General features: G+C 37.3%; 2 protein-coding genes across 2 annotated transcripts in view; both read right to left on the reverse strand.

Moving 5' to 3' along the window:
* mybpc3 (myosin binding protein C3) overlaps nucleotides 1-13,571 on the reverse strand; it is a gene marked incomplete at its 5' end in the record, with an annotated part of 29,533 nt that extends 15,962 nt beyond the window's left edge. Inside the window, 12 exons of the mRNA XM_079217516.1 lie at nucleotides 165-270; nucleotides 365-489; nucleotides 817-949; nucleotides 1,052-1,254; nucleotides 2,914-2,973; nucleotides 5,684-5,732; nucleotides 5,825-5,942; nucleotides 6,385-6,533; nucleotides 6,958-7,035; nucleotides 7,336-7,470; nucleotides 9,064-9,333; nucleotides 13,547-13,571. Coding sequence (XP_079073642.1) covers nucleotides 165-270; nucleotides 365-489; nucleotides 817-949; nucleotides 1,052-1,254; nucleotides 2,914-2,973; nucleotides 5,684-5,732; nucleotides 5,825-5,942; nucleotides 6,385-6,533; nucleotides 6,958-7,035; nucleotides 7,336-7,470; nucleotides 9,064-9,333; nucleotides 13,547-13,571 — 1,451 coding nt within the window. The remainder of the gene's footprint in view (nucleotides 1-164; nucleotides 271-364; nucleotides 490-816; nucleotides 950-1,051; nucleotides 1,255-2,913; nucleotides 2,974-5,683; nucleotides 5,733-5,824; nucleotides 5,943-6,384; nucleotides 6,534-6,957; nucleotides 7,036-7,335; nucleotides 7,471-9,063; nucleotides 9,334-13,546) is intronic.
* Nucleotides 13,572-15,620: 2,049 nt separating this feature from the next.
* spi1b (Spi-1 proto-oncogene b) lies at nucleotides 15,621-22,036 on the reverse strand. Its single transcript, XM_079217138.1, has 4 exons — nucleotides 21,966-22,036; nucleotides 20,558-20,760; nucleotides 18,730-18,880; nucleotides 15,621-16,409 (listed from the first exon to the last, which is right to left on the reverse strand). Exons 1-4 carry the CDS (start codon nucleotides 22,030-22,032, stop codon nucleotides 16,099-16,101), a joined length of 732 nt encoding a protein of 243 aa, XP_079073264.1. The 5' UTR covers nucleotides 22,033-22,036; the 3' UTR covers nucleotides 15,621-16,098.
* Nucleotides 22,037-23,430: the final 1,394 nt, after the last annotated feature.

A 23,430-nucleotide genomic window follows, 5' to 3' on the forward strand; every position in this document is an offset into this window, starting at 1 on the left:
ACATCCGTTCATCAATCAAACCATGACTCACGGATTTGATATCCTAGTCTGTCTTTTTAGTATGTCAGCAGCAACAGGTTGACCTTTAGGATTTATAACCCAATAGCATGCAAATGTGACTCAAAAAAGACAGAAAGAAGTGTGTGTAAAGAAGAATATCTGACCATTTAACATTGGCTCCTTCCTCTGAGACTTCACACTCTAACTCCACCCTCTCACCCTTCATGACCATCTGATCCTCCAGATTCTTCAAAATCTCAATGGGAGGCTCTGCAGGAAACACAGAAGAATGAGAGGTTGAAGTGCGAATCTCAAACATTTTCTGGATTCATTATGTTGTGAATTTCCCCGCAACCTTTAATACCTTTAACAAAGAGCTCAGTGGTGCATTTCTCCTCTCCCACCAAGCAGCAATATGCGGCATCATCTGCCAAGGAGCAGTGGTTGATGGTGAGGTAGCGCATGTTGCCAACACTCTCAAAGATGTACCTTTATAAAGACCAGGAAGACGTTTACACATTGGAAATACTTTGTTTCAGAGCTATAACTTGAAAACAAGAAGTTGAAGAAATAGCACTTATGTTTGGGAAAGAGTTCATATGCAGTTGTTTTTTTCAAATCCAAAAGAACATTGAAACATTTTATATTGTGCTTTGACACTTACTTGCTATGGATGTAATGAAGGAGGAGTTGATGAATATATTGATGAAAGCAGAAGCAAATAAGAAAGAAGGTTCATCAACATAATTTAAGTTTGCTACTGAATTTTTTATTGAGTTAAGGTGATTAGTTTGCATCGTCTCTCTAAATACGAACCTTGCAGATGGTTGAATTGCTTGCCCGTTCTTCAGCCATTTCACCTCAACATCTGCATTGGCGACCTCAATGGCCAGTTTTATTTTATTTCCCTTAGCTACTTGATAAGCTGGATCCAACTTTTTGAGGAAAGCTAAGTTTCAGAGAAGGTAAACATACAATTCTAAAGTTACAATTAGGTCCTAACTTTACAGTGTGAATTAGACCAAGTACAGCCTAAGACCTCGGCACAAACCTTCACTTTTCTTCTCTTCCGTCTTCATCTTCTTCAGTCTCTTGAGCATGCCTCTCAGGTCGGTAATGCCGTGCTGAAAAGCAATCTTCTCATATTCTGAAGAAGGAGCATGGCTGAGAACATTCCAGACATCTTTGTCCGGCTCTGTGTTCACCTGCACGGCTCTAATACACGTACACCAACCAGAGTTTAAAATTAATATTCTGAAGCAAATAGGCTATAACAAAAGTAAAGTAATACTGACATGCTCAGTAACAGATTACGGCTCACAATATCTTAATTTATTCATGATTAATTCACTATAAACTATTACTGAGTAACTAACAAACAACTGATGATTAGTCAACTTCATAACAGGTTTACTTTCTTATAGCACATCAAATGACGTAATAAAGATAACAAGTGTTTTATATATAAAGATTCAAAATTCTTGCATTGCCAAAAAAATGGCATGTATATTAAAGCCCTCTTGTTAACTAATTTAAGCAAATTGTCTATTTATGATTTCTGCATGGCCCATATGTATATATAATATATATATATATATATATATATATATATATATATATATATATATATATATATATATATATATATATATATTATATGGTCTGAAAAAACATGAAAGAATAACTATTGAAAGCAGGAATACAATCTGTGCTCTCCTCCCCTTCCTCCTTCTTCTCTCTACCTCTCATTAGTCGACGTGTCTTTACCTCACCTGTCCACTAGATGCCCTCAGCAACTTTTCTAGCTCAGCCAATCACCTGGCAGCCTTTGTGAGAGGCCATGTGCCTGCAGCTTCTTTTCTTCCTTGTGTTCAAGCTGTCTGTGTTTCTTTCTGTAAATATGTTCTTGTTGCGTATATGTTTCTGATATTTGGCTTGCTGCAAGTTGCTGGCTTTTGTCCTGATTGGCCAAGTGAATAAAATGCTGATTGAGCACTTTGTTGCACCTCAATATCAAGATTACAAATATGGTGAACAAACTGTCAAAATGATGAATACTATTTAATCAACACTCAGGGTACAACATCATGTAACAAATTAGTAAATGAATACATAACTGTAAATAACTGAATCCTGACAGATTAATGTATGAAAAACAACGTTTTCCTACGCTACTCAGCAGTTTCTTACCGATTTGAGGGTTTTAAGAAACTGCTGCTCATTCAAAGGAAGAACCCAACATGGCAAAACAAACCAGATACGTTTAAACACAGCATATTAACAGTAACACTATCAGCATATTAGAAACATGCATTTAACAATAATTTCATATTATTTTAGTTGTTAAACTGCAGGGAAGCATGCATGAATAAATAAATAACTAATTATGTGTTTGGTGTTTGATATGCTGTCCAATTTATTTGTGCACATAGGACAATGAGTGTTTTGCAATTTTTTGACGCTTTGGGAAGGTGACTTGAGTTTCTGAGGGAATATTGCAAATTGTGAGAAAAAGAGTGCTCATAAAGTCAGAGAAAACCATCAACAGCATACAGGAAAGAGAAAAACACTAGAACTACAATGCTAAAATAGGGTGACTAGCTATCTGATGGTGGACAATTAGGATTTATATTGCTGCGTGTGTATTTAATTGTATTTTAACAGGCAGATCATTTAAATTATTTGAATCAATTCTCCCTAATTTATCATTGTCCTCAAGCGTTTATGCATGCAGATAAATTATCATATGTTATCATTCCAGCTTTTAGTGTAAATGCAGAAGTAGCTTACTCTCTGAAGATGCAGGATGGTCCAGAAAGAATGAGACAGAAACAGATCATAAAAAGCAAAGTAAATATTGTTCCATTTGTCTGAAGTCTGCAAAAATGCTGTCACTATTTTGTTATTGTTTACCTTTTTTTTAATAAGGTACTGAAGTCCAGCTCTCCTGAGTCTTCATTTCCATCATTACTACTGCAAAAATTATCAACAGCACAGAATAAAACAAATCCACATTTCTAGACTTTTATACAATATGAATAATCATTTCCTGTTAACTCATGCTCCAATATGTAAAAGAGATACGGAACAATACTGTACAATGCAAATATTCAAATGGATTAAAAAAGACAATTTGGATTGGTCATTCTGTAGTCTGAAAAGTGCATTGATGGATAAAACAAGTGCATATACAAGCAGATGTTTTGCTGCAGAGACAAGTGTTGCCATGTTTAAAGGAACAGCATTAGGCACTTTGGGAAATACACATGCATTTATTACACTCTTATGTTTGTTTGGTAACTAGAACCAGAGCTGAGAGAGAGATTCACGTAAAGACTGGAGGAGGGTGAAACAGCCAGCCAGCTTGGCTCTAACCAAAGTTAAAATATCTGCTACCAGGACTCTAATTAACACAGACATTATAACTCAGGCATTAAAAGATGTTCTGGTTTTACAGGGAGTAACGTGCTGTAATAGCAGGTGGTAGAACGTATTTACATAGGCCAATCATGCTTTATGTTAAACCCTATTTGCATGAAGCAGTAACCTCCATTCTGTAATACTAGTATCCCCTCATAACGTTTTGTGTGATCTTGTTATAACGTGAAACGTTGCACATTATAACAAGACAAAATAGTATATTGTTATAACGAGGAAGACGAGAGACCAACCAATCCACTCTGACCTCTGTCCGACATAGACTGTGTGGTTCTATGTCACCTGTCGTGACTCACCATAAGGATTACAAATGTGGATTACTTAAGAATTGATTAAATGGGTTACATATGAATTATAGTTTATTTCGATATAGCTACGGACAGCCTGTCTGTTTAATTGTTACCCAGTCGCTGAGTGGAAAAAGGAGCATTTATGATATTTCCTGCAAAGATCATTTTCTTCTTCCTTTCAATAATAATAAAAAATGTTTCTACTATAAAAAAAATAAATAAAAAAATGTGATTTCCGTTGGCCATTAAGCTAATTTTATTTAGTTTACAGTGAAGAGGCAGACAGGAAACAGGGGGGAAGAGAGATAAAGGGGTATGGTGGACGGGGGATGTTGTGGTTATGTGCTGTACGTGCACCTTTGCAGCCATTACCTTACCGTAAGTCACCGTTAACTAGCCAGGCCAGTTGTTCCTCCCTGCCTCCAGTCCTGCTACGTTAAATGAATCACCTCCTGGCTCAACCTTCAAATTTAACACACATTTGACATTGCTCTCAATTTTCAGATCTAACTCTCAGAAAGCAAATTAATATTTCCCAAAATGTCCAATTATTAAGCCATGAGCAGCAGTAGCCATCCGCGCAAGAACATTACAAACACTCAAGGTTAAAGAAAACAACGGCCTCCATAGGATCTGCTCGACTCTAATCATTGGGATGAAAGATAAAGACAAGGGCATAGATTTGACTGTCCGCCTGTCTCCTGTCTCTGATCCGACAGCAGGATTAGAAGCTGAGTCTCTGGTTTATGTGGTGAAGTTACAACACACCAGAGCTGCACTTCCTCTATGTGGCAACCCTGTGGAAGAGCTCATTTACTGAAAAGCCTGTGTGTCTTAGCACATCCTGCCCTTTCAGTACGATCAAACCAGCGTCAAAGCTCACTCTGCTGGGTCGCTGTTTTTGCAGCTGGCTCTGCTGTTTTGATTGAGGCCCAGGAGCAGATCAGAGAGAGCTGATGGCTGCAAGCAGTGCAGCCATCAGCCATTTAATAACCAAATCTCAACGTATTCAGATCTGCCTAAGTCAAAGGTTAACACAATGACAGCCACTATAGTTGGCGACTACATCAAAGCTTTTTTTTATTTGAGTCCTCTCAAATCTCTCTGGTCTTTGTTCCGTGGTCCATCTCTCAAAATGCAGCAGATTGGAGGCTGCACCATCCACAACACTGGTTCTGTTTGACTTGATTCAGAGAAGAAACAGGACACAGAAGAGAGACAGAGCCTCTTATCCGGGTCCTGGTTTCTCTGTGCTTTGACAATCAGAATCCTTAGAGTTTGAATGCAAGCCAATATTGTTGCAACAAACCCCCTTTACTACCTTGATTGTGGTCCACTTCTCTTCTTACCGGCTTCGTTCCTAATAGGTCATTTCCACAATTACTTGTTACACAAAACATAGCAATATTCCACGAGGGTCAATTAACTAAAGTTTGGCAATTGTATTAATCTGTTACATTATTAAATATAATAGATAATGTTGCTGCTATGTTTTACAGGTTTGTTTTTATCTCATTTGAAAAATAAACTTCATATTAAATCAATTTCAGATCACCAGATATTAATTGAGCACTGGAGCAGAATAAAGTCTAATTTGTAATCCTAAAATATTGTCATAGATTTCTCATCAGAGTTTGTATGAATGCTTTTTATCCTAAGAAACAATTTGGATTTTAAAACTTTAAATATGACTAAATATGTTTGATTTTAGTTTTGAATAAAAAATAAATACATTTAACTGAGGGCATGAATCAACACTTGTAATATACAATGATTAGTTAAAAATGAGTTTGTTTGGAACTGATCAAGTTGTTCAGTGTCAGTACAACATTTTTCATGAAAAATAAGCAGTTTGACACTATTAATAAATGTTGTCCAGCGGTAAACTAATCAATCAGCATGAAATCGATTTCAATGTGACCAAACGTTCTTTTCCTACAACATATACAACTTACGTGCGCCTAAAAGCTGTCCTTATGTCAAAACCTTCAGCAGCACAAGCCTCTGAAATACAAGATAATTCTGTTAGTGACTGAATTGATATGAGAAACAATACTAATGAGTGCCACAAACGCACTAACAACAGGCCCACTCACCATGTACAACCAAGTCAAAATTGCAGCTGTCAAACTTGTCCCTGGATGCAACCTCACATCTGTAAGCTCCAGCAAAATTCGGCTTGGCCTCGATGACTTGCATCTCAAAGGTGTAGACCTGCAAGCATGCATGAGGAGAGACATGAGACGGTTAACACAACAGGTGTGAGGCGACCATCTTTGATTCAAAACCTTGTCGTACGTATGCTTCATGTGTATAACATTAGTGAGTTTCAGATTATTTATTTTTTGTGCCACTGATTTTCCCTGCTGACTTTCCTTGTAAAAGTTTGTTTTGGCATTTACGTGCCTGCGGTTCATCATGTTATGAGGATGAGGCAAGAGCTTGCAAAACTAAGGGTGAGAAGGGCAATACTTGCAAAACACCTTTGTTGCCTGAAAGAAAAACTTTACATATTGCATTTTTTGGACTAATTCAATTGACCAAGTACATATCATGTATTTCGTCAATAGAATTACATGTCATCGGACATATATTATGTGTCTCAAGATACAATGTCTTTGTTCCTGTTTTAGTGTCTGCAGTTGGTCTACAGTACCTTACTGCTGCGGTCGTACGTCTCCTTAAGCTGCAGGTGTTTTCCAGACTTGCTGGCGAGGTCCATCCACTTCCCTTTGAACCATTTAATGGTGGGCTTCTTCAGCAACGACTCAGCATTCACTTTGGCCACAAATGTAATGTTTTCACCTGCACAAAAGATGAATTTACCATGTGGCTTAGCAATTTATCCTTCAGATTCCTATATCCAATGCAGTATGTCATGTTATCTCTATGCATAAAAATACCTATAAATGCTCTCGCTTGGATCTAGGATGTATATACTGTTTAAGTTTAGAAAATAAAAAAACTAAATCAAAAATTTGGGACAAATGGTAGTTTTTAATAAAAAGCACCATTAACATGTATCACACTTTAATTTTCTTTCCATCAAGTTTCCTTCTTTTCACATTTCACAATACCTTTATAGCTCAGAGTTTGAACTGAAACAATGTAATAATAAAGGTGTAAATACTCATGTCAAACCTTGTTAAGACAGTATAATCAACACAATATGACATACTTATTACAAACATATTATTGTCTACATATTCCTGCATTTAAAGCCACTCACCCACAGTCACCTCCCCACTCTTGGGTTTCTCTGTGAAGAGTCCAGTCAGGTCCTGTCTGGTGTCCGGAGGTTGTCCCTCTGGATAAAGAACAACAACAAGTTCAGAGCAGAAAACCACAACATGAAGTTCAGGGATCATAATCAAACAATTATATGTTATTCATATGTGTCAAAATATAGACTAGGAGACATAAATGGCAGCTAAGCCCAATGCCTTGGGCCAATGCAACATAAACATGGCCTGTAATGTACATTTAGACTGCAATGTGTTGTCATGTTTGACATTTCCAGGAAAAGCTTAAGTCAATGATTATGACATTATGATGAGCAGTATGGTGTACATCAGTGACTGAAAAAGGAAAGGGTGAAGTAACTCACCCTCAGCTTGAGGAGCATCACGTGCTGGGGCAGCGGTCTGGTCCTCAGTGGGTGCTGCTGCAGGCTGAGCAGGAGCCGGTTCTGGTTCAACAACAGTCTCCCCGGGTGCAACGGCCGGGGCTTCAACGGGAGCTTCTGTGTTACCACGGAGATGACAGGTCACAAGTAAGAGGTACAATGAACAATATTGGGTCCGTACATTGCACCCCTATCAACAAGTAGTCAGCTCCAAAAAGGTGAATATGTCACACTTAAATTATAATCATAGAAAATATGTGTAACCAGCAGAACTTGTTTTGTCTTTATTTTCACTTTGAGAAGCACTTAACATGACAATATTTAGTGTACCAAAGACAATAATCAGTTAAATGTCTACAGTTGAATCTATTTGATACTCGTAAACTCTTTTATGGCTTGTGAAAGAACTCTATGGTGAACGTCTATCGCCCAAATATTTCTTCTGTCTTATCATCTTTGAATGGCTGAACGATTTTCCATGAGTTATCAGCTGCCTCTCATGCCTATCCTGAGCACCAGTCAAGAGGTGGTTACTCATGAGGAAATAATGTGCTGGTGTGAGGGTCAAGGTCTCTGTGCAGACAGAGTAAGGGTGGCTATGATGTGGGCCACGGACAGCTGTGGGATGTCTCTTGTAGCACACTGGGCCATTAGTCTGCTGCCTTTCTTCAAGATTTGTTTCCACCTTATCAAATCCAAACAAACGACCTCAGCGGGTCACAATGACAGACTAATGGCACACACGTTGATGTTTGACACACTTAGCACACAGTCACTGCAGCATGCAGAACAGTGGTGCTCTGTAGATGTGATAAAGTGCTGGACAAAATGATTGTGATTAAGCCAGTGAAAGGAAATATCCAGATCCTTAGAGGAATAGTTTGACATTTTGAGTGCATGTTGTGTCTCATTTGTTTAATATAAAATGTCAAGCCCCAAAAAGCTTTCTTGTTTTACACTTTGGAACAAAACGTGTTGATTAGTGAACTTTAGAAGTGCTGGTTTGTGGATTTTGTTGCTTTCGGACAGAGCCAGGCTAGTTGTTTTCTTTTGCGTTCTGTCCTCATGCTAAGCTAGCTATCTGTCTGCCAGCTGGCTTCACCCATACAGATTTTTGGGGTCTTTTCAAATGGGGTTGGATGAGGTATCCATAGTCAGTGTATTACATTTGGTAGACTGCAATCGGCACATCCCCAGTTTGAAGAAGCACACAGCAGTACCAACCCTGGAGAAAAGCTCTGTACTGCTGTGGACGAGGGCAGCTGCAAGACATATTTTAGCCACTTTAACGAAAAGCCAAACCCCAAAAAATGCTTTCAAGTGATCCGTTTGTACTCTTGTCTGCTTCTTCAAACTTTTGTAGGTAATACACTGACTATAGTTAAGTACCTCATATAACCCATCATCTAAACACTCAAACTTTAACAGCAAAGAGTATTTTCCAAGATGTCAAACTATTCATATAAGAGCAAATAGTTCTTAAAGATAGACCACACGAAGATGTTTCAGAGGCTTGTCGCTGAGCGGCTGTCACAATGTGCAGAATGTGAATTTGTGTGCCGAAACATTAAGTGCATGCAGTGCATCAAGTATTTACTGCCTCAGTGGTTTTCTGCATTGAGTGCTATATTTTGTGCTCTGTGACGACACAGCCTGCAGGTGAGCAAGCAGAGACCTCAAACACACAGCTGCAGCATCAAAGTCTCCCACCTGGCTTTGATATGACCTTCAGGTCAAACTTGACCTTTGACCCCCCAGCGATCACTGCATAGACATTGGCATCTTCCTTGGTAATAGCTTTTAAAGCGAGGGAGTGCTTGTTTCCGTCAGCTGTGATCAAATATTTGCCGCCACTGGAAATGTCCTTTGAGTTGCACTGCCATTTTACTTTAGCATCAGGCTTCTCAGTCTCTGCTTCAAAGACCACAGAGGACCCCTCCTCTGCCTCCTGAGTCTTTGGTTTCTTGGCAAATGCTGAAACTGAAGATGGAATGTGGGTTCAAAATGAATAGTGAGCCTTTTTAAGTGTGACTTTGTTTTAATATATCTGCTTTAAGGGTGTAATCAAATAATGTAAGGATAAAACACACATAGTATAATTGATAAGCGGACATTGAAAATATTTTTTTGACATAGTGAGAAAAAAACAAGTAACAGGTAACAGTGATTATACTCTTTGCACCTTGAATGAATTGTCAATACAATGAAGATTTTTGTTATTTGAAGCTATAATCTTGGAAGTTTCCATCAACAAACAAACGTCACGCCTGAAAAAAGAACAACGCAACAGGTAAGAGAGAGAAGGAGAGGGGGGGAGGCATTCATGTTTTAGCACACGACGAAGCAGAAGGCTCATAAGCTGAGCGAAGCTGCTCATGTGCTGAACAAGTACAGTGTTGTACAGTCTGCAGCACACTGGGTGGGGCTAGCTGAAAACCAATACATTTACCCTGTTGCAGTCAACACATAGTGTCTCAAAACACCAAGATCTGGCTTCATAATAAATCTCATTTGTGCAGTCTTGGTATTCACTTTCATAGTCTGCACTAACAAGATAATAGTAAATGTGGGGAGTCATGAAATAGTAAATGTAAGTATTGAGCGAGGGAAAGCAAATAGTTTAAAAGTTTAAAAGTTATTAAAAGGACGGAAAAACCTCAAAGGTTATTCAACATGAAGACCAATAAATTAGGTTGCTGAAAAATGTAAAGGTGTTCCTTCGAATGCCAGCTCAGTAGTGGTGTCCTTGGAGAGTGTCCTTGTGTTTGCAATGTGACCTCAGGAGCCTGTTCACATGGTTTTTGTGTTATGCATACTCATCTTTCACTATAGTAAAAAAACACAATGTAAAAAGTGTCATCAGCTAGATGTACTTTAAGTAAAATTAGTCATCATGCAGATTGTTTTATTGTGTATAATATATTATTATTATTGATACATAAGCAGCATTTTAGTGGCCAGTGTGTAACTCATTTTAAGTAATCTTTATATTGTATGTTAGTTTAATCTATAACAAGGCATTATACTATACTGATGTTGTTCTGATATGTTTTGTATGTCAAATATTAATCTGCCAAATAACTATAGCTGTTAGAAAAACTACAATATTTTCCCATTAAATGTAGTGGAAGTACAAATTAGCATAACATATTGTTAAGTACAATGCAGTACCTTTAGAGTACCTATGTATAGTGTGTAAAATGTACACAATTAAAAAACTATCTATGCTTTTCAGTAATAGTAACAGGTATGGATTGTGATTCTAAATGGGGGAAAAAACAATACATGGTGTCTAGTGTCAGTCTATTACTAATAAGTTTTACACTCATTGTGTAAAACACCAGCTGTTGCCTTTCCTGCTGTGTAGGAAGGTCTTTTTATCTTTTGAAACGTTTTCAAACATGCATAGTCATTCTTCAACACTTGTCTTCTTTGAAAAGGACCTAAAAACAGCGAGTGCCGCAGGTGTTTGGATCATGCAATGTGTGTTGGCTTAATTCAGATATACATATCCAGAGTCTGAAACAGTTCAATGTACTGAACAAAAAAAACGTGTGTTGTAAGATGACCTTATGCGTTTATATATAGCATACATATGTACTGGACTAATAAATAAGGCTGGCATACTTCAGCTGCTACAGCGGCGCAGGTATCATAGTCGTGGGATTAACTGGACTCTATTTCTGTGACTCTGGGGGCAGAGAGTGAACGGGCCTGTCTGCTGCCAGCGAGCTCTTGTCACGCCGTCAATCACTCACGCTGCCCGCTACCTTTCATACATTCTTACCACATTTGAAGTAAAAGGAATCTCCTAATTGCAGTCAATATGAAATGAAATGGTAAATCACGGTTCAGAAATATTTAGTGGGTATACTTTCAAAAATATTGTTTTGAAAAAATAATATTGAATAACATAAGATTTTAGCCATTAAGTGACCATAATATAGCTCTATCTAAGCTCTTTATTAATTTACAATCACTTGTTTTATGTTAATACAAGTTTAAAAATGATATTACCAATTTAGGGATGACTTTTGTTTTTTTAGAAACTTATACCTGCAAAGTTAAACCAACGTGTGACCTTTAAAATGATTTACTGTTGTTTTGAAGACTTTCTTGTATGAAATCATGTTTCTATTTCAATTTATTTAATTGTATTATTTATTGTCGCTTTATTTGCTCCATGTTTTATCTGACTATAATAATGAATCAGCGGATTGGTACCAGTGGAGCTTTGAGTCACTGTTTACATGAGTGGGTCCCCATGTTGTTAGTGCAATGCATGTAAGAATGCATACATTTAGTCTCAAACCTGATTTTTTAAGGTTGATATGGTGAACTTGTCAGCAAAAAGTTTACTTTTTTCCACAGCCAGCAATTAAAGAGCAACATTATCACAAACTTAGAGTCGCGGTTGCTTCCAACTGATGAATGTAAGTCCAACATTAACTTTCTTTTCGGGCCTTCTTTGGTAGTGTACAGTGTGTTTTAAGATCTTTTTGGCTGAAAATGATGCTGTGGGAGAGCTGAAAGTGAACCAAAACGGTAAAGCTGCGTGTCGGACGGTGAAACAATACGGTTTAACGTACGGCACTGAGGCGAGCTGCGGATTCAGGTGATAATTATCTCTCTTGGTTCATCATTACAAGTAACCCCTTTCACATTGTCACATTGTCATTTCATACAATGTTGTTTTAGAACTATTAATTACAGATGCTACAGTATACATATTTTATACTTCAAAGCAACCCATGCTTATTGCAATATTTCAAAACTCTGAGTTCAAAACTCTGAAAATCATCCTGTTTATTAGTGTTGATAATGATTGCTAATAATGCCAGGGCGCAAGACGATCCTAACTGTTATTTTCCTGAACAAATCCACGGCACTAAAAGTCTTAGCACACACAAGCTGGCCTTTTGGGCTGCAATGTGTCATCTGATATGTGATATGTCGTCACTCTACAAACAACAAGTTGGGGGGCGAGGGGAGGACTGTGGAAACTCATTTGTCAAGTTGGAATCTTGTTGGACATTTTTTGGATCAGCGGTGCATTTTGTGAATGCAATGATGTGACACAAATGTGACAGTGTCGATTTCACGTGACACAATGTTTCCACCAATCATGCGAGGTACGACTGAGTTCCTGACACATCCAAAAGGGGCTTAGAGTACTATCATGCCACTTGCAAACACTTTTAACTAAGCATGGATAATTACACATAGTATGTTGTGATTTTAGCTACTGGCTACGTTAGCATTCGTACTAAGCTACTTTACTAAGTCATGGTATTATGTGTTGGAAGTGTCTACAGTTTCTTGACCTGATCTACTGTTTTGTTATTACATTCAGGACATCTAACCGACCACCCTATTTCATTTTTGTCTCAATACAAGTCATAGTTATAGTAGTTTATATAGCATAATGCCTTGTTTCACAGTGTTATAAACACATGTATGACTTGATATATTATCTTCTACTGTTACTTCAGTGTCCCTGTGGAGTCGAACAAGTTAATTTTATTCTATCTTGTTTTTAATTTTATTCTAATATAAAAATGGAAATTTAATTTCTCTATTTTACAGATTGTATTGTCTGTCGATAAACCTTCTAAGTCAAGTGATATACTACTTTTACACCAATGTAGAATATATACTTGTAAGTGGCAAAAAATTGCTTTTAATTGTGACAAAATGGCACAAATAGTCACTTAAAGAACAATGTAGTAATACAATTAAACAACTTGATATAAACTGGAAAATGTTTGTGTGAAATGTAATAATCTCATTATTCTGCGAACAGTCAAACAGTATATCACTGTTTATCATGAACACTATGTGCAGGGCTCAAGTGATCTTGAGTTTGGTTGTGGTTTACAGTTGCTTAAGAGGGGCCTGGCCCAGCACAGCAGTGTATCGTCTAACACATATTGTAATATCACATAGTTAGATTCTTAGAAGAACTGTGTGTTTCAGGAGAATATTGCATAGAAGAAGTAAAACAATTAGACATTCAGTTGCAGCATCTCGATAAATTCAAAGTTTTTTAAAACAGGTCAATGTAGACTTTCTTAGGAATGTAGTCTAACAACAGGATTAAGCTAATATTAAACAATGTACTGTACGTTTTTCTCCATTTGTTAAGGAAACATTATGACAACACTTTCAAAACTAGCTGAATCAGCACATTTACCTGCTTTTTTGACTGGCTCTGGCATCCTGAATGATCTTCTCTCCTCCACAGTGTGACTCACTGTTCCTCAGCAGTCTGCCGTCTATCTCGACCCTGTTCCTTTAATAGTGATGCTGCTGCCAAAAAAGCCCCCCCCATTCTACTTTCATGAACCATCCCACCTCTTCTTCCATGTTTTTTTCTCCGAGGCCCAACAATGCTCAAGGGACCCCCCCCCCTGTACTCCCATCCCATCCCAGCAGCAACCCGGCCCCCAGCCCATCCCCCACTCACGTCTGACCTCGGGCTATATTTCAACCATCCTTTCCTCCAACACCTCGGCTGAATGATAGGGTTTGAGAGGGAGGGGAAGGGATGTATGTCAGTGGTTAAATTTAGAGCCTTGAATCTACAAAAAGTCTCCCCACATCTGTGCGGCACCAAGTCACCCTGTAAATCTAAGAATGGATATGAGAGGGTGGTAGAGAATATGTGATCTATAGGTTTGTTTTATCTGTTGGCAGAGACAAGTGTGTTTTCCTATAAGTCCCCCAGTTGCAGAGTCGAGGTTCATTTTGGTTTGTTTATTTGCATTAATTTGTGTCTTTGTTGAGCACCTGTAGACTGCCCTTTCCACACAAGCATTATATCATTTCCCAGACAATCTCAGGAACAAGTGTGACTTGTTTTGTCAATTTGAAGAATATTAAGCTGCAAGGAACACGAAATACAAGAAAATCAACACAGCTAGAAAAAGTATTGCTGATAATTAATTTCATATGCTTTCCTGTTCTATTCATAATAGTTTTTGTTTCATTTACTTGTACTGTACTGTACTATCTTATATTATGCTTTACTGTATTGTCATGTAGTATACTATACTTTACTATAACATACTATAAAATATATACTTGATATAGTGTTTGACAATAGTATGCTATATTGTATTAAACAATACGATACTGTATACAGTATACCGATAGTATATAGATCTACTATAAACATAGATATATAAATATAATATAAACACTTAAATGACCATAAATGAGACATGGGGAAGAAGAGGATCACATACCTTTTAGTGTTACAGACTCAATTTAAAACATATATGTTTCTTTTTTTTTGTTTTGAGATTTTAATCTGAAAAACTGTGTTGCAACTGAACCCTGCAGATGACAGCTGGACCTGTCATTCAATTGTGAGATGTGGTTTAAGTTGACCACAGAAAAGATCAGTGCTGTATTTCAGAATTTGAACTGAGAGCCACATCTGCTGCTTAAGTTGGTTATTCATGGAGACCATTACTTCTGTTCATGTGTTTTTCTTTTCTGACTTAGTTTTCTCACTCAGAACTCATCTGATCCTGCTATAATAAGACTGATTATCCACTACTGGTTAAATTATATTGCATTGCATTGTATTGTTTTCTATTATATTATATATCTTTTCATCTTCACCTATTAATTATGGGCATCAATTACAACTCAACCATTGAGGGGAGCTATTGGCCCTTGGGACACGAGGTGCTGGAATACTTTTATATTTACACACTGAACATTACATTTGAGCAAATTACTGAAATACAAATGTATTTCAGTGTTTTTGTCTTGTGTTATATATTATTTAGTTTTCTTTGATGTTTTTAGAGCTGTAATATTATTCTTTATTGAACTAAATCTAATCTGCAAATGTAGTTTATAAATGTGGTGAATAAATATAGTTAAGTTCCTATTTTTCTGTTCAAAAGGAGGTGTGATGTTGTGACTATGATAAACATTTCATAAGCATCGCTGTAGTGTTTAGAGTCTAAACACTACACTTTAGACAGTTTGCTAAAAAACTGCTTTGATTAGAAAAATGGTGAATGAAACTATGATAACTACACAAAAACATAGACAATATATTATTGCGAGGCATTCAAGTAAAACTAGAACATTCAATGCAGGGGAAAACAACTGGACATACGTATGCATTGCATTACAGTGATCTCTAGAGCTGTAGTGAAACGTGAGAGCTCTTCTTCTTCTCCTTCTTCGTGTTTAACCTCTGATGTGAGATGTTATCACATAAAACCAGCATACACATGTGTTTATGAAGAATTTATTTTTTTACAAGCACTTCCTCATTAGAAGATACAAAGTTTACAAGTACATGTACAAGGCTTTTGTCATATAAGCATACCATGGTCTTATAATTGTTCTATTGGTTCTATTAGTCTGTCCCATTAATGACTTATTTGTGTCTTGTTTTAAATATGAATTCGCAATTATATATACATGGAATAGTACACACAGTATTACCCACAAGAGAACTTAAGCCTTTTCAACACACAAAGAGTCAAACACATAAAAAAGAAGGCCCGGGCCTACTGGGATATTTCAACTCTCACTAGTTGTCAAACAAAATATTTGTCCCGTAACATTGTATATGTATAATGTATAAACAGAAGTTTCCAAAAAAGAATATGCACAGATATTCAAACAATTCAATTTCCAGAACGACAAGTTTGATTAAGCATCTAAGCATCTAACACTTTTAATGTGTACATTTTGACATTTCAGGATCCCTCCTGCCTACATGTATTTTCTCTCCAGATGACTCTTCCCCAGCACCTCATCACTGAACTGGTACGTCAGCTTCTTCTTTATTTTTTTCACCTCTCCAGTTTTGCCATAGTTGCGTAAGGCACGAGCCATCTTCTGATAGGTCATTTTTTTGCGGTTTCCCTTCTGGATTCCCCAGCGGTGTGCGAGAGCCTCCTTGTGTTTGGAGGAAAACTGGAATGTCCCTTTGTCTCTGTCCACCCACCAGATACTGTCTTTCATAGCGCCGTTCCTTAAAAGGTCCAACAGGAACTGGTACAATCGGATCTTCTTTTTATTGCCTGTTGGAAACATCAGTGTTGAACCGTTACTAACTGGTATATACTGAAGAAAACAAACAAAACATGTGACGTGAAGCCCTATTTTTTTGCTGTGGCATAATGACACCATAGTGGGGTGAGTCGATTGTTTTTGCTAGTTTTAACCTGTCAACAACATCTGTTATATTAATGAAATAAGATAACTCAGACATTGGGCCAATAAGGAATAACATAAAAAAGAAGCAGCAGAGCAGACAGACAATATTTTTTTTCTAGGTCCTATTTCTTAATCTTTAATACAAAGTAACTTTACAAGACAGTAATGACTACCGGTACACACAATTTTAAAAAATACTGACAGATGTAATCCTCTGTGAGTCACTGTGTTTTCCACATTGTCATGGTGCTGCGTGAAAAACCTAGTTGATGACATATTAACTGTTTTTTTTTTAAAAATAGGTTAGATATTAACTTAATATAAAAATGTGTATAAAATTGTATTATTTTAATATTGGTGCTTACAGATTTCTTGCATTGAATGTATCTAACATTTTTAGTAAGAAATAATAACTAACGACTAACTAACTGTCCTCCTTATATACAATCCTGTTGCCAGTTTGTAAACAGGCTAATGACAAAGTCGGATTCCAGTTATCAGTAAAGTTACTTTACAGTCAAACTGTTCTCTGAGTATGGAAACTTCCCATGCTACTTGTTCCATATATTTGTGGTCGACAGATGGTCTCTACACTCTGAGAACCATGTTTATTTATCTATTTGTCTGTTCGTTATTCCTCACTGCACATGCCAAATGTACAGGGACTCTGTGAGGCCATGATTAGATTAAAAATAGCATTGCATCACACAATGCAAAGGCCTGCCTTGATGTGGCCGAGGTCCAATAAGTAACACTGAAGCTGATGACATACTATCACTGTCGCCGAAGTGCTCACAAATGTACTTGAATAAAAACAAACCTAATTCCCAAAACCCTTCAGCTACAGGCAGTGCAGATACTGCCAGACACGACTAGCGCTCAGCTGGTCCTAAACTGGCCAAAAGAGGAAGTGGAGAACAAGCATGTAATTTGAGAGGGGCACATCCCCTCCAATTTGTGACAAATGGAAACTGTTCCCCCCCCAATATTTGTAATGAGCAGTCATCAAGTGCCTCCAAAAACTAAAAGGAAACTAATTTTTCAGTGTTAAACCGACTGGACTGCACACTGGATGCTCACTGAACTCCTCCTGCTTCATGCTCGTGTTCATGTCAGACAGAAACATTGAACACAACAGCTGTGCTCAAGGACGTGCACAGTTGATTACTCTCAGGTCTACTAAACAACTAAAACATGTTGAATATAAACCAGTACTTTGTACTGCTCTTGTTGGTGAACACATCCGGGTGTTTGTCAGGCGACCGGAATCGCATTTATTGTGCGCATATTTATATTCAAACTGGAGCTGATACAGACACAGCCTCATTTCCCAGAACAGCAACATATGAGACATCAGTACTTTATGATAATGTGCACATTTCTGCAGAAGGGATTGGACCAAAAGATCACTTTTTAAAATCTGACAAGGGGCTGCCCCTCTCCTAGTTAGTACACCTGTTGGATTGTTTCCACAATCCATGATAAAAATCCAGCTTTGGAGATCAAGAACATTCAAGTGCATAACAGACAAACAACCAGTCTGTTTTTGTGAGCCCACTTCCGTTAAAGATGCATGGCCAGCAGTGTAAAAGCGTTGTGCAACAAGTAGCTCACCCTAAAAGTGCATCTTAAATTGTCAGCAGAATACAGAGCTGACATGAGTCAATGCCAGACCTCCACCATCACAATGCGAGGAACACAACACTGGCACACAACACTGGCCGGCTGCAACACTGATTTAGATTCTTGAGACTGAAGAATCTGAAGCAGGAGTCTCAAAGTCATTTTAGTATGAGCCAAACCATTGCATAATAACCTATCTGACTACAATTAATTAATCTTCTATGCTCTCCGTTGTCCTGAAATAAATAGCAACTTGTCCAAACTCTGACACTCTGTTGTGTCACGTAGTCTTGGTTAAGCATGCAAGATCTATAATATCATATCAGCAATTTTCACACTTTGCAAAGTCATCCAGTGAGCTGGATTGGACCCTATGTTGTATGTTTGTCACCCCTGATCTAAAGCAAGTCAAGTGACTTAACACTTCTAGATATATCATGACCTGGATGATTGAGAATCTTCACATGGTTCATCTTAAAGTACCCGCGTTAACTGCTCAGTAGAGAGCTGTAGTGCTCCCCAACTGCACACATGAAGTAGCCTGTAAATCTATCTACTAACCCAGTTCTCCTGGTGTGGCAAAAGGGACTCGATCTCTCAGACACTCCTCATCAGACACCTCCAGTGTGGGAGTTTGTGCGCCGTGCTCCTCATCATCAGAGCTGCGCTGGGACACATGTGGTGGATACACTGCCCGAGGGAAGAACGCCACCTACAACCCAGGAGTCACAGTTAATTAGTCTTAAATCAACAACGTATTGGTTAACTTATTGATCATATTCCAATTTGCTTCATGTTGCCTTCAGGTTTTAGAAGAAATACCGTTTTTCAAACTGCATGAGAATGTTATGTTATCTATATTTGTTTAGTTGCACAATAGGGCAAAAAAAAGAAGCATGTAACGACAGGAAACTGACACGGCCACATCCCAAACTAACGTTGGAGGGGTACCTAGAACGTCATAGTAGAAATATATTTTTATTTCGATTCTCCCAAAACCTCTTTAAAACAACCATGTCTGACACTTTAAGTGAGTTGGAATCTCTCTGCATGACCACAATGTGACCTAAAAGCACACATGCTTTGAGTCGTATTTGTAATGGATACAAACAGCAAAAAACACACATTGTGTAGCTGAAACAAACATGTTTTGTGTTTGAATAGATAGGTGTTTGTGTGTGTATGTATGCTATACATCTGCCCCATGCTTAAGAAATACTGACAACTGGAATCTAAATTATTCCAGTGTTTTTACTATCCTATTTGATTGTGAATACCTTTCACATGTTATAAATATAGTATGCATTATTCATTATTACAATCCTATGCATCCAATCTTATCATCCATCCAAGATTACTTTTTATATTTATTTTTCACTACTTCACAGCACTGTATCTGCTTGTTTCAGCACGTTACTGCACGACATCAAACAGTGGGAAATATTTAAATGTGTGCCACCTTTGGCTTCACAGTGACCTCAAGTGGAAAAATTGTCGGTGCGTTCAGCCAGATGTATTTGGCATGTCACATGTCATTTTGACTAGAATTTAAAATAATTGATAGAACAACAAATATAATAAACCTGTACATTTTGTACATACTTAAGTTTCAATTTTCTTTTAGATTCACTCTTTCGAAGTCTATATTTATTTTCTTTTAAACATGCAACGCACCTTCAAATGACCTTAAGTGTTTGAATTGTGCCATATATATACATTCAAAAAACGTTTTCACCTCTGGAAGTGAAGAGGTTTACACTTTAAAAATGTTGACTTGGTAAGTGATACTGCGCCTTTATGCTGCTATCTCTGTTCTGGTCCACTAGTTCACAACTGGAGGGGTGGAGTGTGTAGTTGTGATACTGAGTGAGCTTTACTAAGCATTCAGACTTAGAATAAATTATTATTTTTAAACTGAAGAAACAAAAGGTTTTTAGTTTTTCTTGTAATTCACATCCTGGTTTTTGTCACAGGACTCTTAAAGGCCTCCAGCTCCCTGAATGTTCTCTTTGATTTTAAACCCAACTGTGAATTATGTTGAGTTTGAAGACAGCTGCAGTGAGCTAGAAGGATATTTGAAGATTTAGAGTTGTGTGTGTGTGTGTAAGACATAAAGCCTCATAAAGCCATTTCCATCAATCAACAGTTGTCTGATCCTTGGAATTATATGTTAGTGGTATGAGTATTACAGAAAGCCTTTGTCATTATTACTCTCATCACTTCAAACAATGAGTGATTACAGCCTCTGCACGGCACATAACAAAAAAGCAATTTTTCTTAATTCTAATAAGATTTAAATTCATATTTATTGTGTGCAACATGCACCATATGTGCTAATGGACTGCTCATTTCTTTAATATACGGTTTTGTTGGTGACACAAGGACTTACTGGTTGCTGTAACACGTGAGGATGTGCCCCAAGATTTGGATCCAGCAGGCTTTCTGTGTCGTACCGAATGATGTCGTGTCGTAACAGGCTGGACGCGGGCAGAGTCTGCACACTCTGAAGCTCTGTGAAGTTAGCCTCTTGGAGGTTCTCAAACTCCACAGGGTGTACGTGAGGGTGAGGGTGAGGGTGGTAGTCCCAGTGATCTGAAGAGAGAGATAGAGAAACAGCATAATGACCACAGCATCTTGTTTTCTTTTGTTTCAACAAAGGACTGAATAAATCCGAAACAAGACCGAAATGAACCGAGTGGTTAACTGGAAGACACGGCTTGATATGAAAGTCCTAAACATGTCTTTAAAGTGAAGCGGAAATACATGTTTGAGCAGTTTGAGATGACTCATGAAAGAAGCCATACTGTATGTCTATGAAAATCAATCTTTGTCATTAGATATCTAAAACCACGAAGTCTAAAGTAATTAGACTTGATGACGACCTACTTACTCATTGTGCTTGAGTTTGCAAATACACCAAATGAAATGAGGAGAATAATAGAGAATTCAGCATGAAGCTCTTTCCTGTTTATTGCCACAGCCGTTGAAATTTGCACTATTTTTCTTTTTTTTTTTAGAATGTATTCAAAGTGAATTAAAGCTTTTAAGTAGTTGAAGTGTAACTATTGAAATAGAGGAGAGACAGTATTTATTTACATGCAAACTATTGCAACTACTACCACTATAATACTGAATCAAGCAAGATAATAAAGCCATAACATACATCTACTGTCACACTGTCGGATTACTCTTTTGTATAGTGTTCTTATTCTTATTTTCTAAATATTTGAGATATAGATATGATGTATATTTATCACAATGACAACAGGCCCTTTTTCAGTTGGGGCTTATTTTGCTATAAGGTCAGAAAAAGTTCCCCGTCCCCCCAATTTAGATTGTTTTGGTACAATATGCAAAACTGTTGATTACAAGAGAAAGTAAAGCACCTCTCTTGGATCAACAAAACCCCATGGGGCGAAAGTTTGTTCTATGTCTGTAAATTGTAGCGGCCGAAAGAAATGGCATCTGTTTCCTGTGTTCCATACACCCTGATGTGGTGCGCTCCAGCTGCACACTGCAGGCGTTTTACGTACAGTGCACCAGACAAAGACAGTGTTACCACATCAAGTTATGGTGATTAGTTTGAAGATTAGCAGACGAAAATTAAAGTATTTTCCTTTAATTAAAAATGTAAACAAGATTCATGTCATTTTATTCCCCCCTACCACCATCATCATTCATTTGCATTTTAACATGTTTTTAATTTAAACATCACTCACAGTATTTTATAGAACAAGTGGCGGGTTCAATTGAAACTGTGTTCGTATGAGACAAAAAACACATGGAGTAAAACTCACCTGCATCGAGGACATATGGATTATAATATTCTGTAATGTGATGTCTGTAGATCTCAGGATCGTACATTTCTTCTGAGTGCTGTGAGAGCAAATAAAAACATTTTCAGACACAAGAACTCATGAAAGTAAAATCTTTAACTAGATGTTGATGCAGATAACACACATTAAATAATAAATACACACCATTTGTTTTTTATAAAACGCTCATTTTGTATCTAAATATGTTTTAATTTGTAAGTCAGATGAAGCATTAGTAATAGCTGTGTTATCATTATGACTTTTTTTTCTTGCTACTACTGTTCTGAAACTCACAAGAAGTTTTGAGTTTCATTTTCATGTCGCCCGTAGTATAAAAGACTCTTACAGTTTGTGTGCTGTTTCATATTCAAGTAGACTCACATTAAGTCATTAATTTGAAATAACACATGTTGTCCATCCTCTTAACTATTAAATGTGTTTCTGTTTAAAGTTGCACTAAAAAGAAAACTCCTCATGGAACTCCTCTGAGCTTTAAAATCTCCTCAGAGTTTAGATAATGATTTAAAAAAAAAAGATACTTACAGGCGGGATGAGGTAGCTCTCCATTCTGTATGGATGCAACATGGAGACCTCTTCTCCAACGGACAGAGTCTCAGATGCTTTGCAGGATAAAAAGCTCTCACAACCTTTCAAAACTTTTGCGGCACCATTGCACAATGTTTCAAAATTTCCTCTCACTCAACGAAAAACCTAAAAATGTCTCTCCCTCTCTCTGATTGTACAGCATACACTTATAACCTGAGATACTCTCGAAGGCCTTCAGCTGTGTCAAATAAAATGAAATCAACAAGGCCCGCTGTTTGACTGTAAATTGAAAAAAGGAACTTTTGACTTCTGCAAAATGTGTGTGGGTGGGAGCAATAGTGTGTGTCTGCTGAAGGTTCCTGGCCATTGATGATTTGTCAGGGGAGACCATGAAACTTCACATTTATCAGGGTCTACATGCTGTCCCCTCCCTTAGCAGCCAATCGTCATCAAGTGTTTTCCTCACTGTCAATTTATCCTGACAGTGAGTCTCTCAACGTTTTCAGTTTACTTGACTTTAATTAATTTCATTTGAATTACGGCACACTTTGGTCTCAACAGCAGTAGAATCATACTTTAATAACGGTTTATTGCACACTATAGTATACTTCTTTGCAGATACAAGGACATTTGTAAGTGTTTATTTATATTTTTGCTGATGCAGATAATGATAATATATGTAATAATATAAATATGTCTTCATTGGCGGAAGTTATCATATATTTTGACAAATACTGTACATTGTGAACAATTACATTACTGGCTCATAAATGTTAAATTGGGAAGTTTCAAGCAAAGTGTTACCAAATTCAAGACTATTCAAACATGTTCACTAATATATACCATTTACTACTATATGATACACTGTACATTAAAGTAGAATCAATACATATAAGTTTTA

Source organism: Taurulus bubalis (assembly GCF_910589615.1).
Source record: "Taurulus bubalis genome assembly, chromosome: 4".
NCBI lineage: Eukaryota > Metazoa > Chordata > Actinopteri > Perciformes > Cottidae > Taurulus > Taurulus bubalis.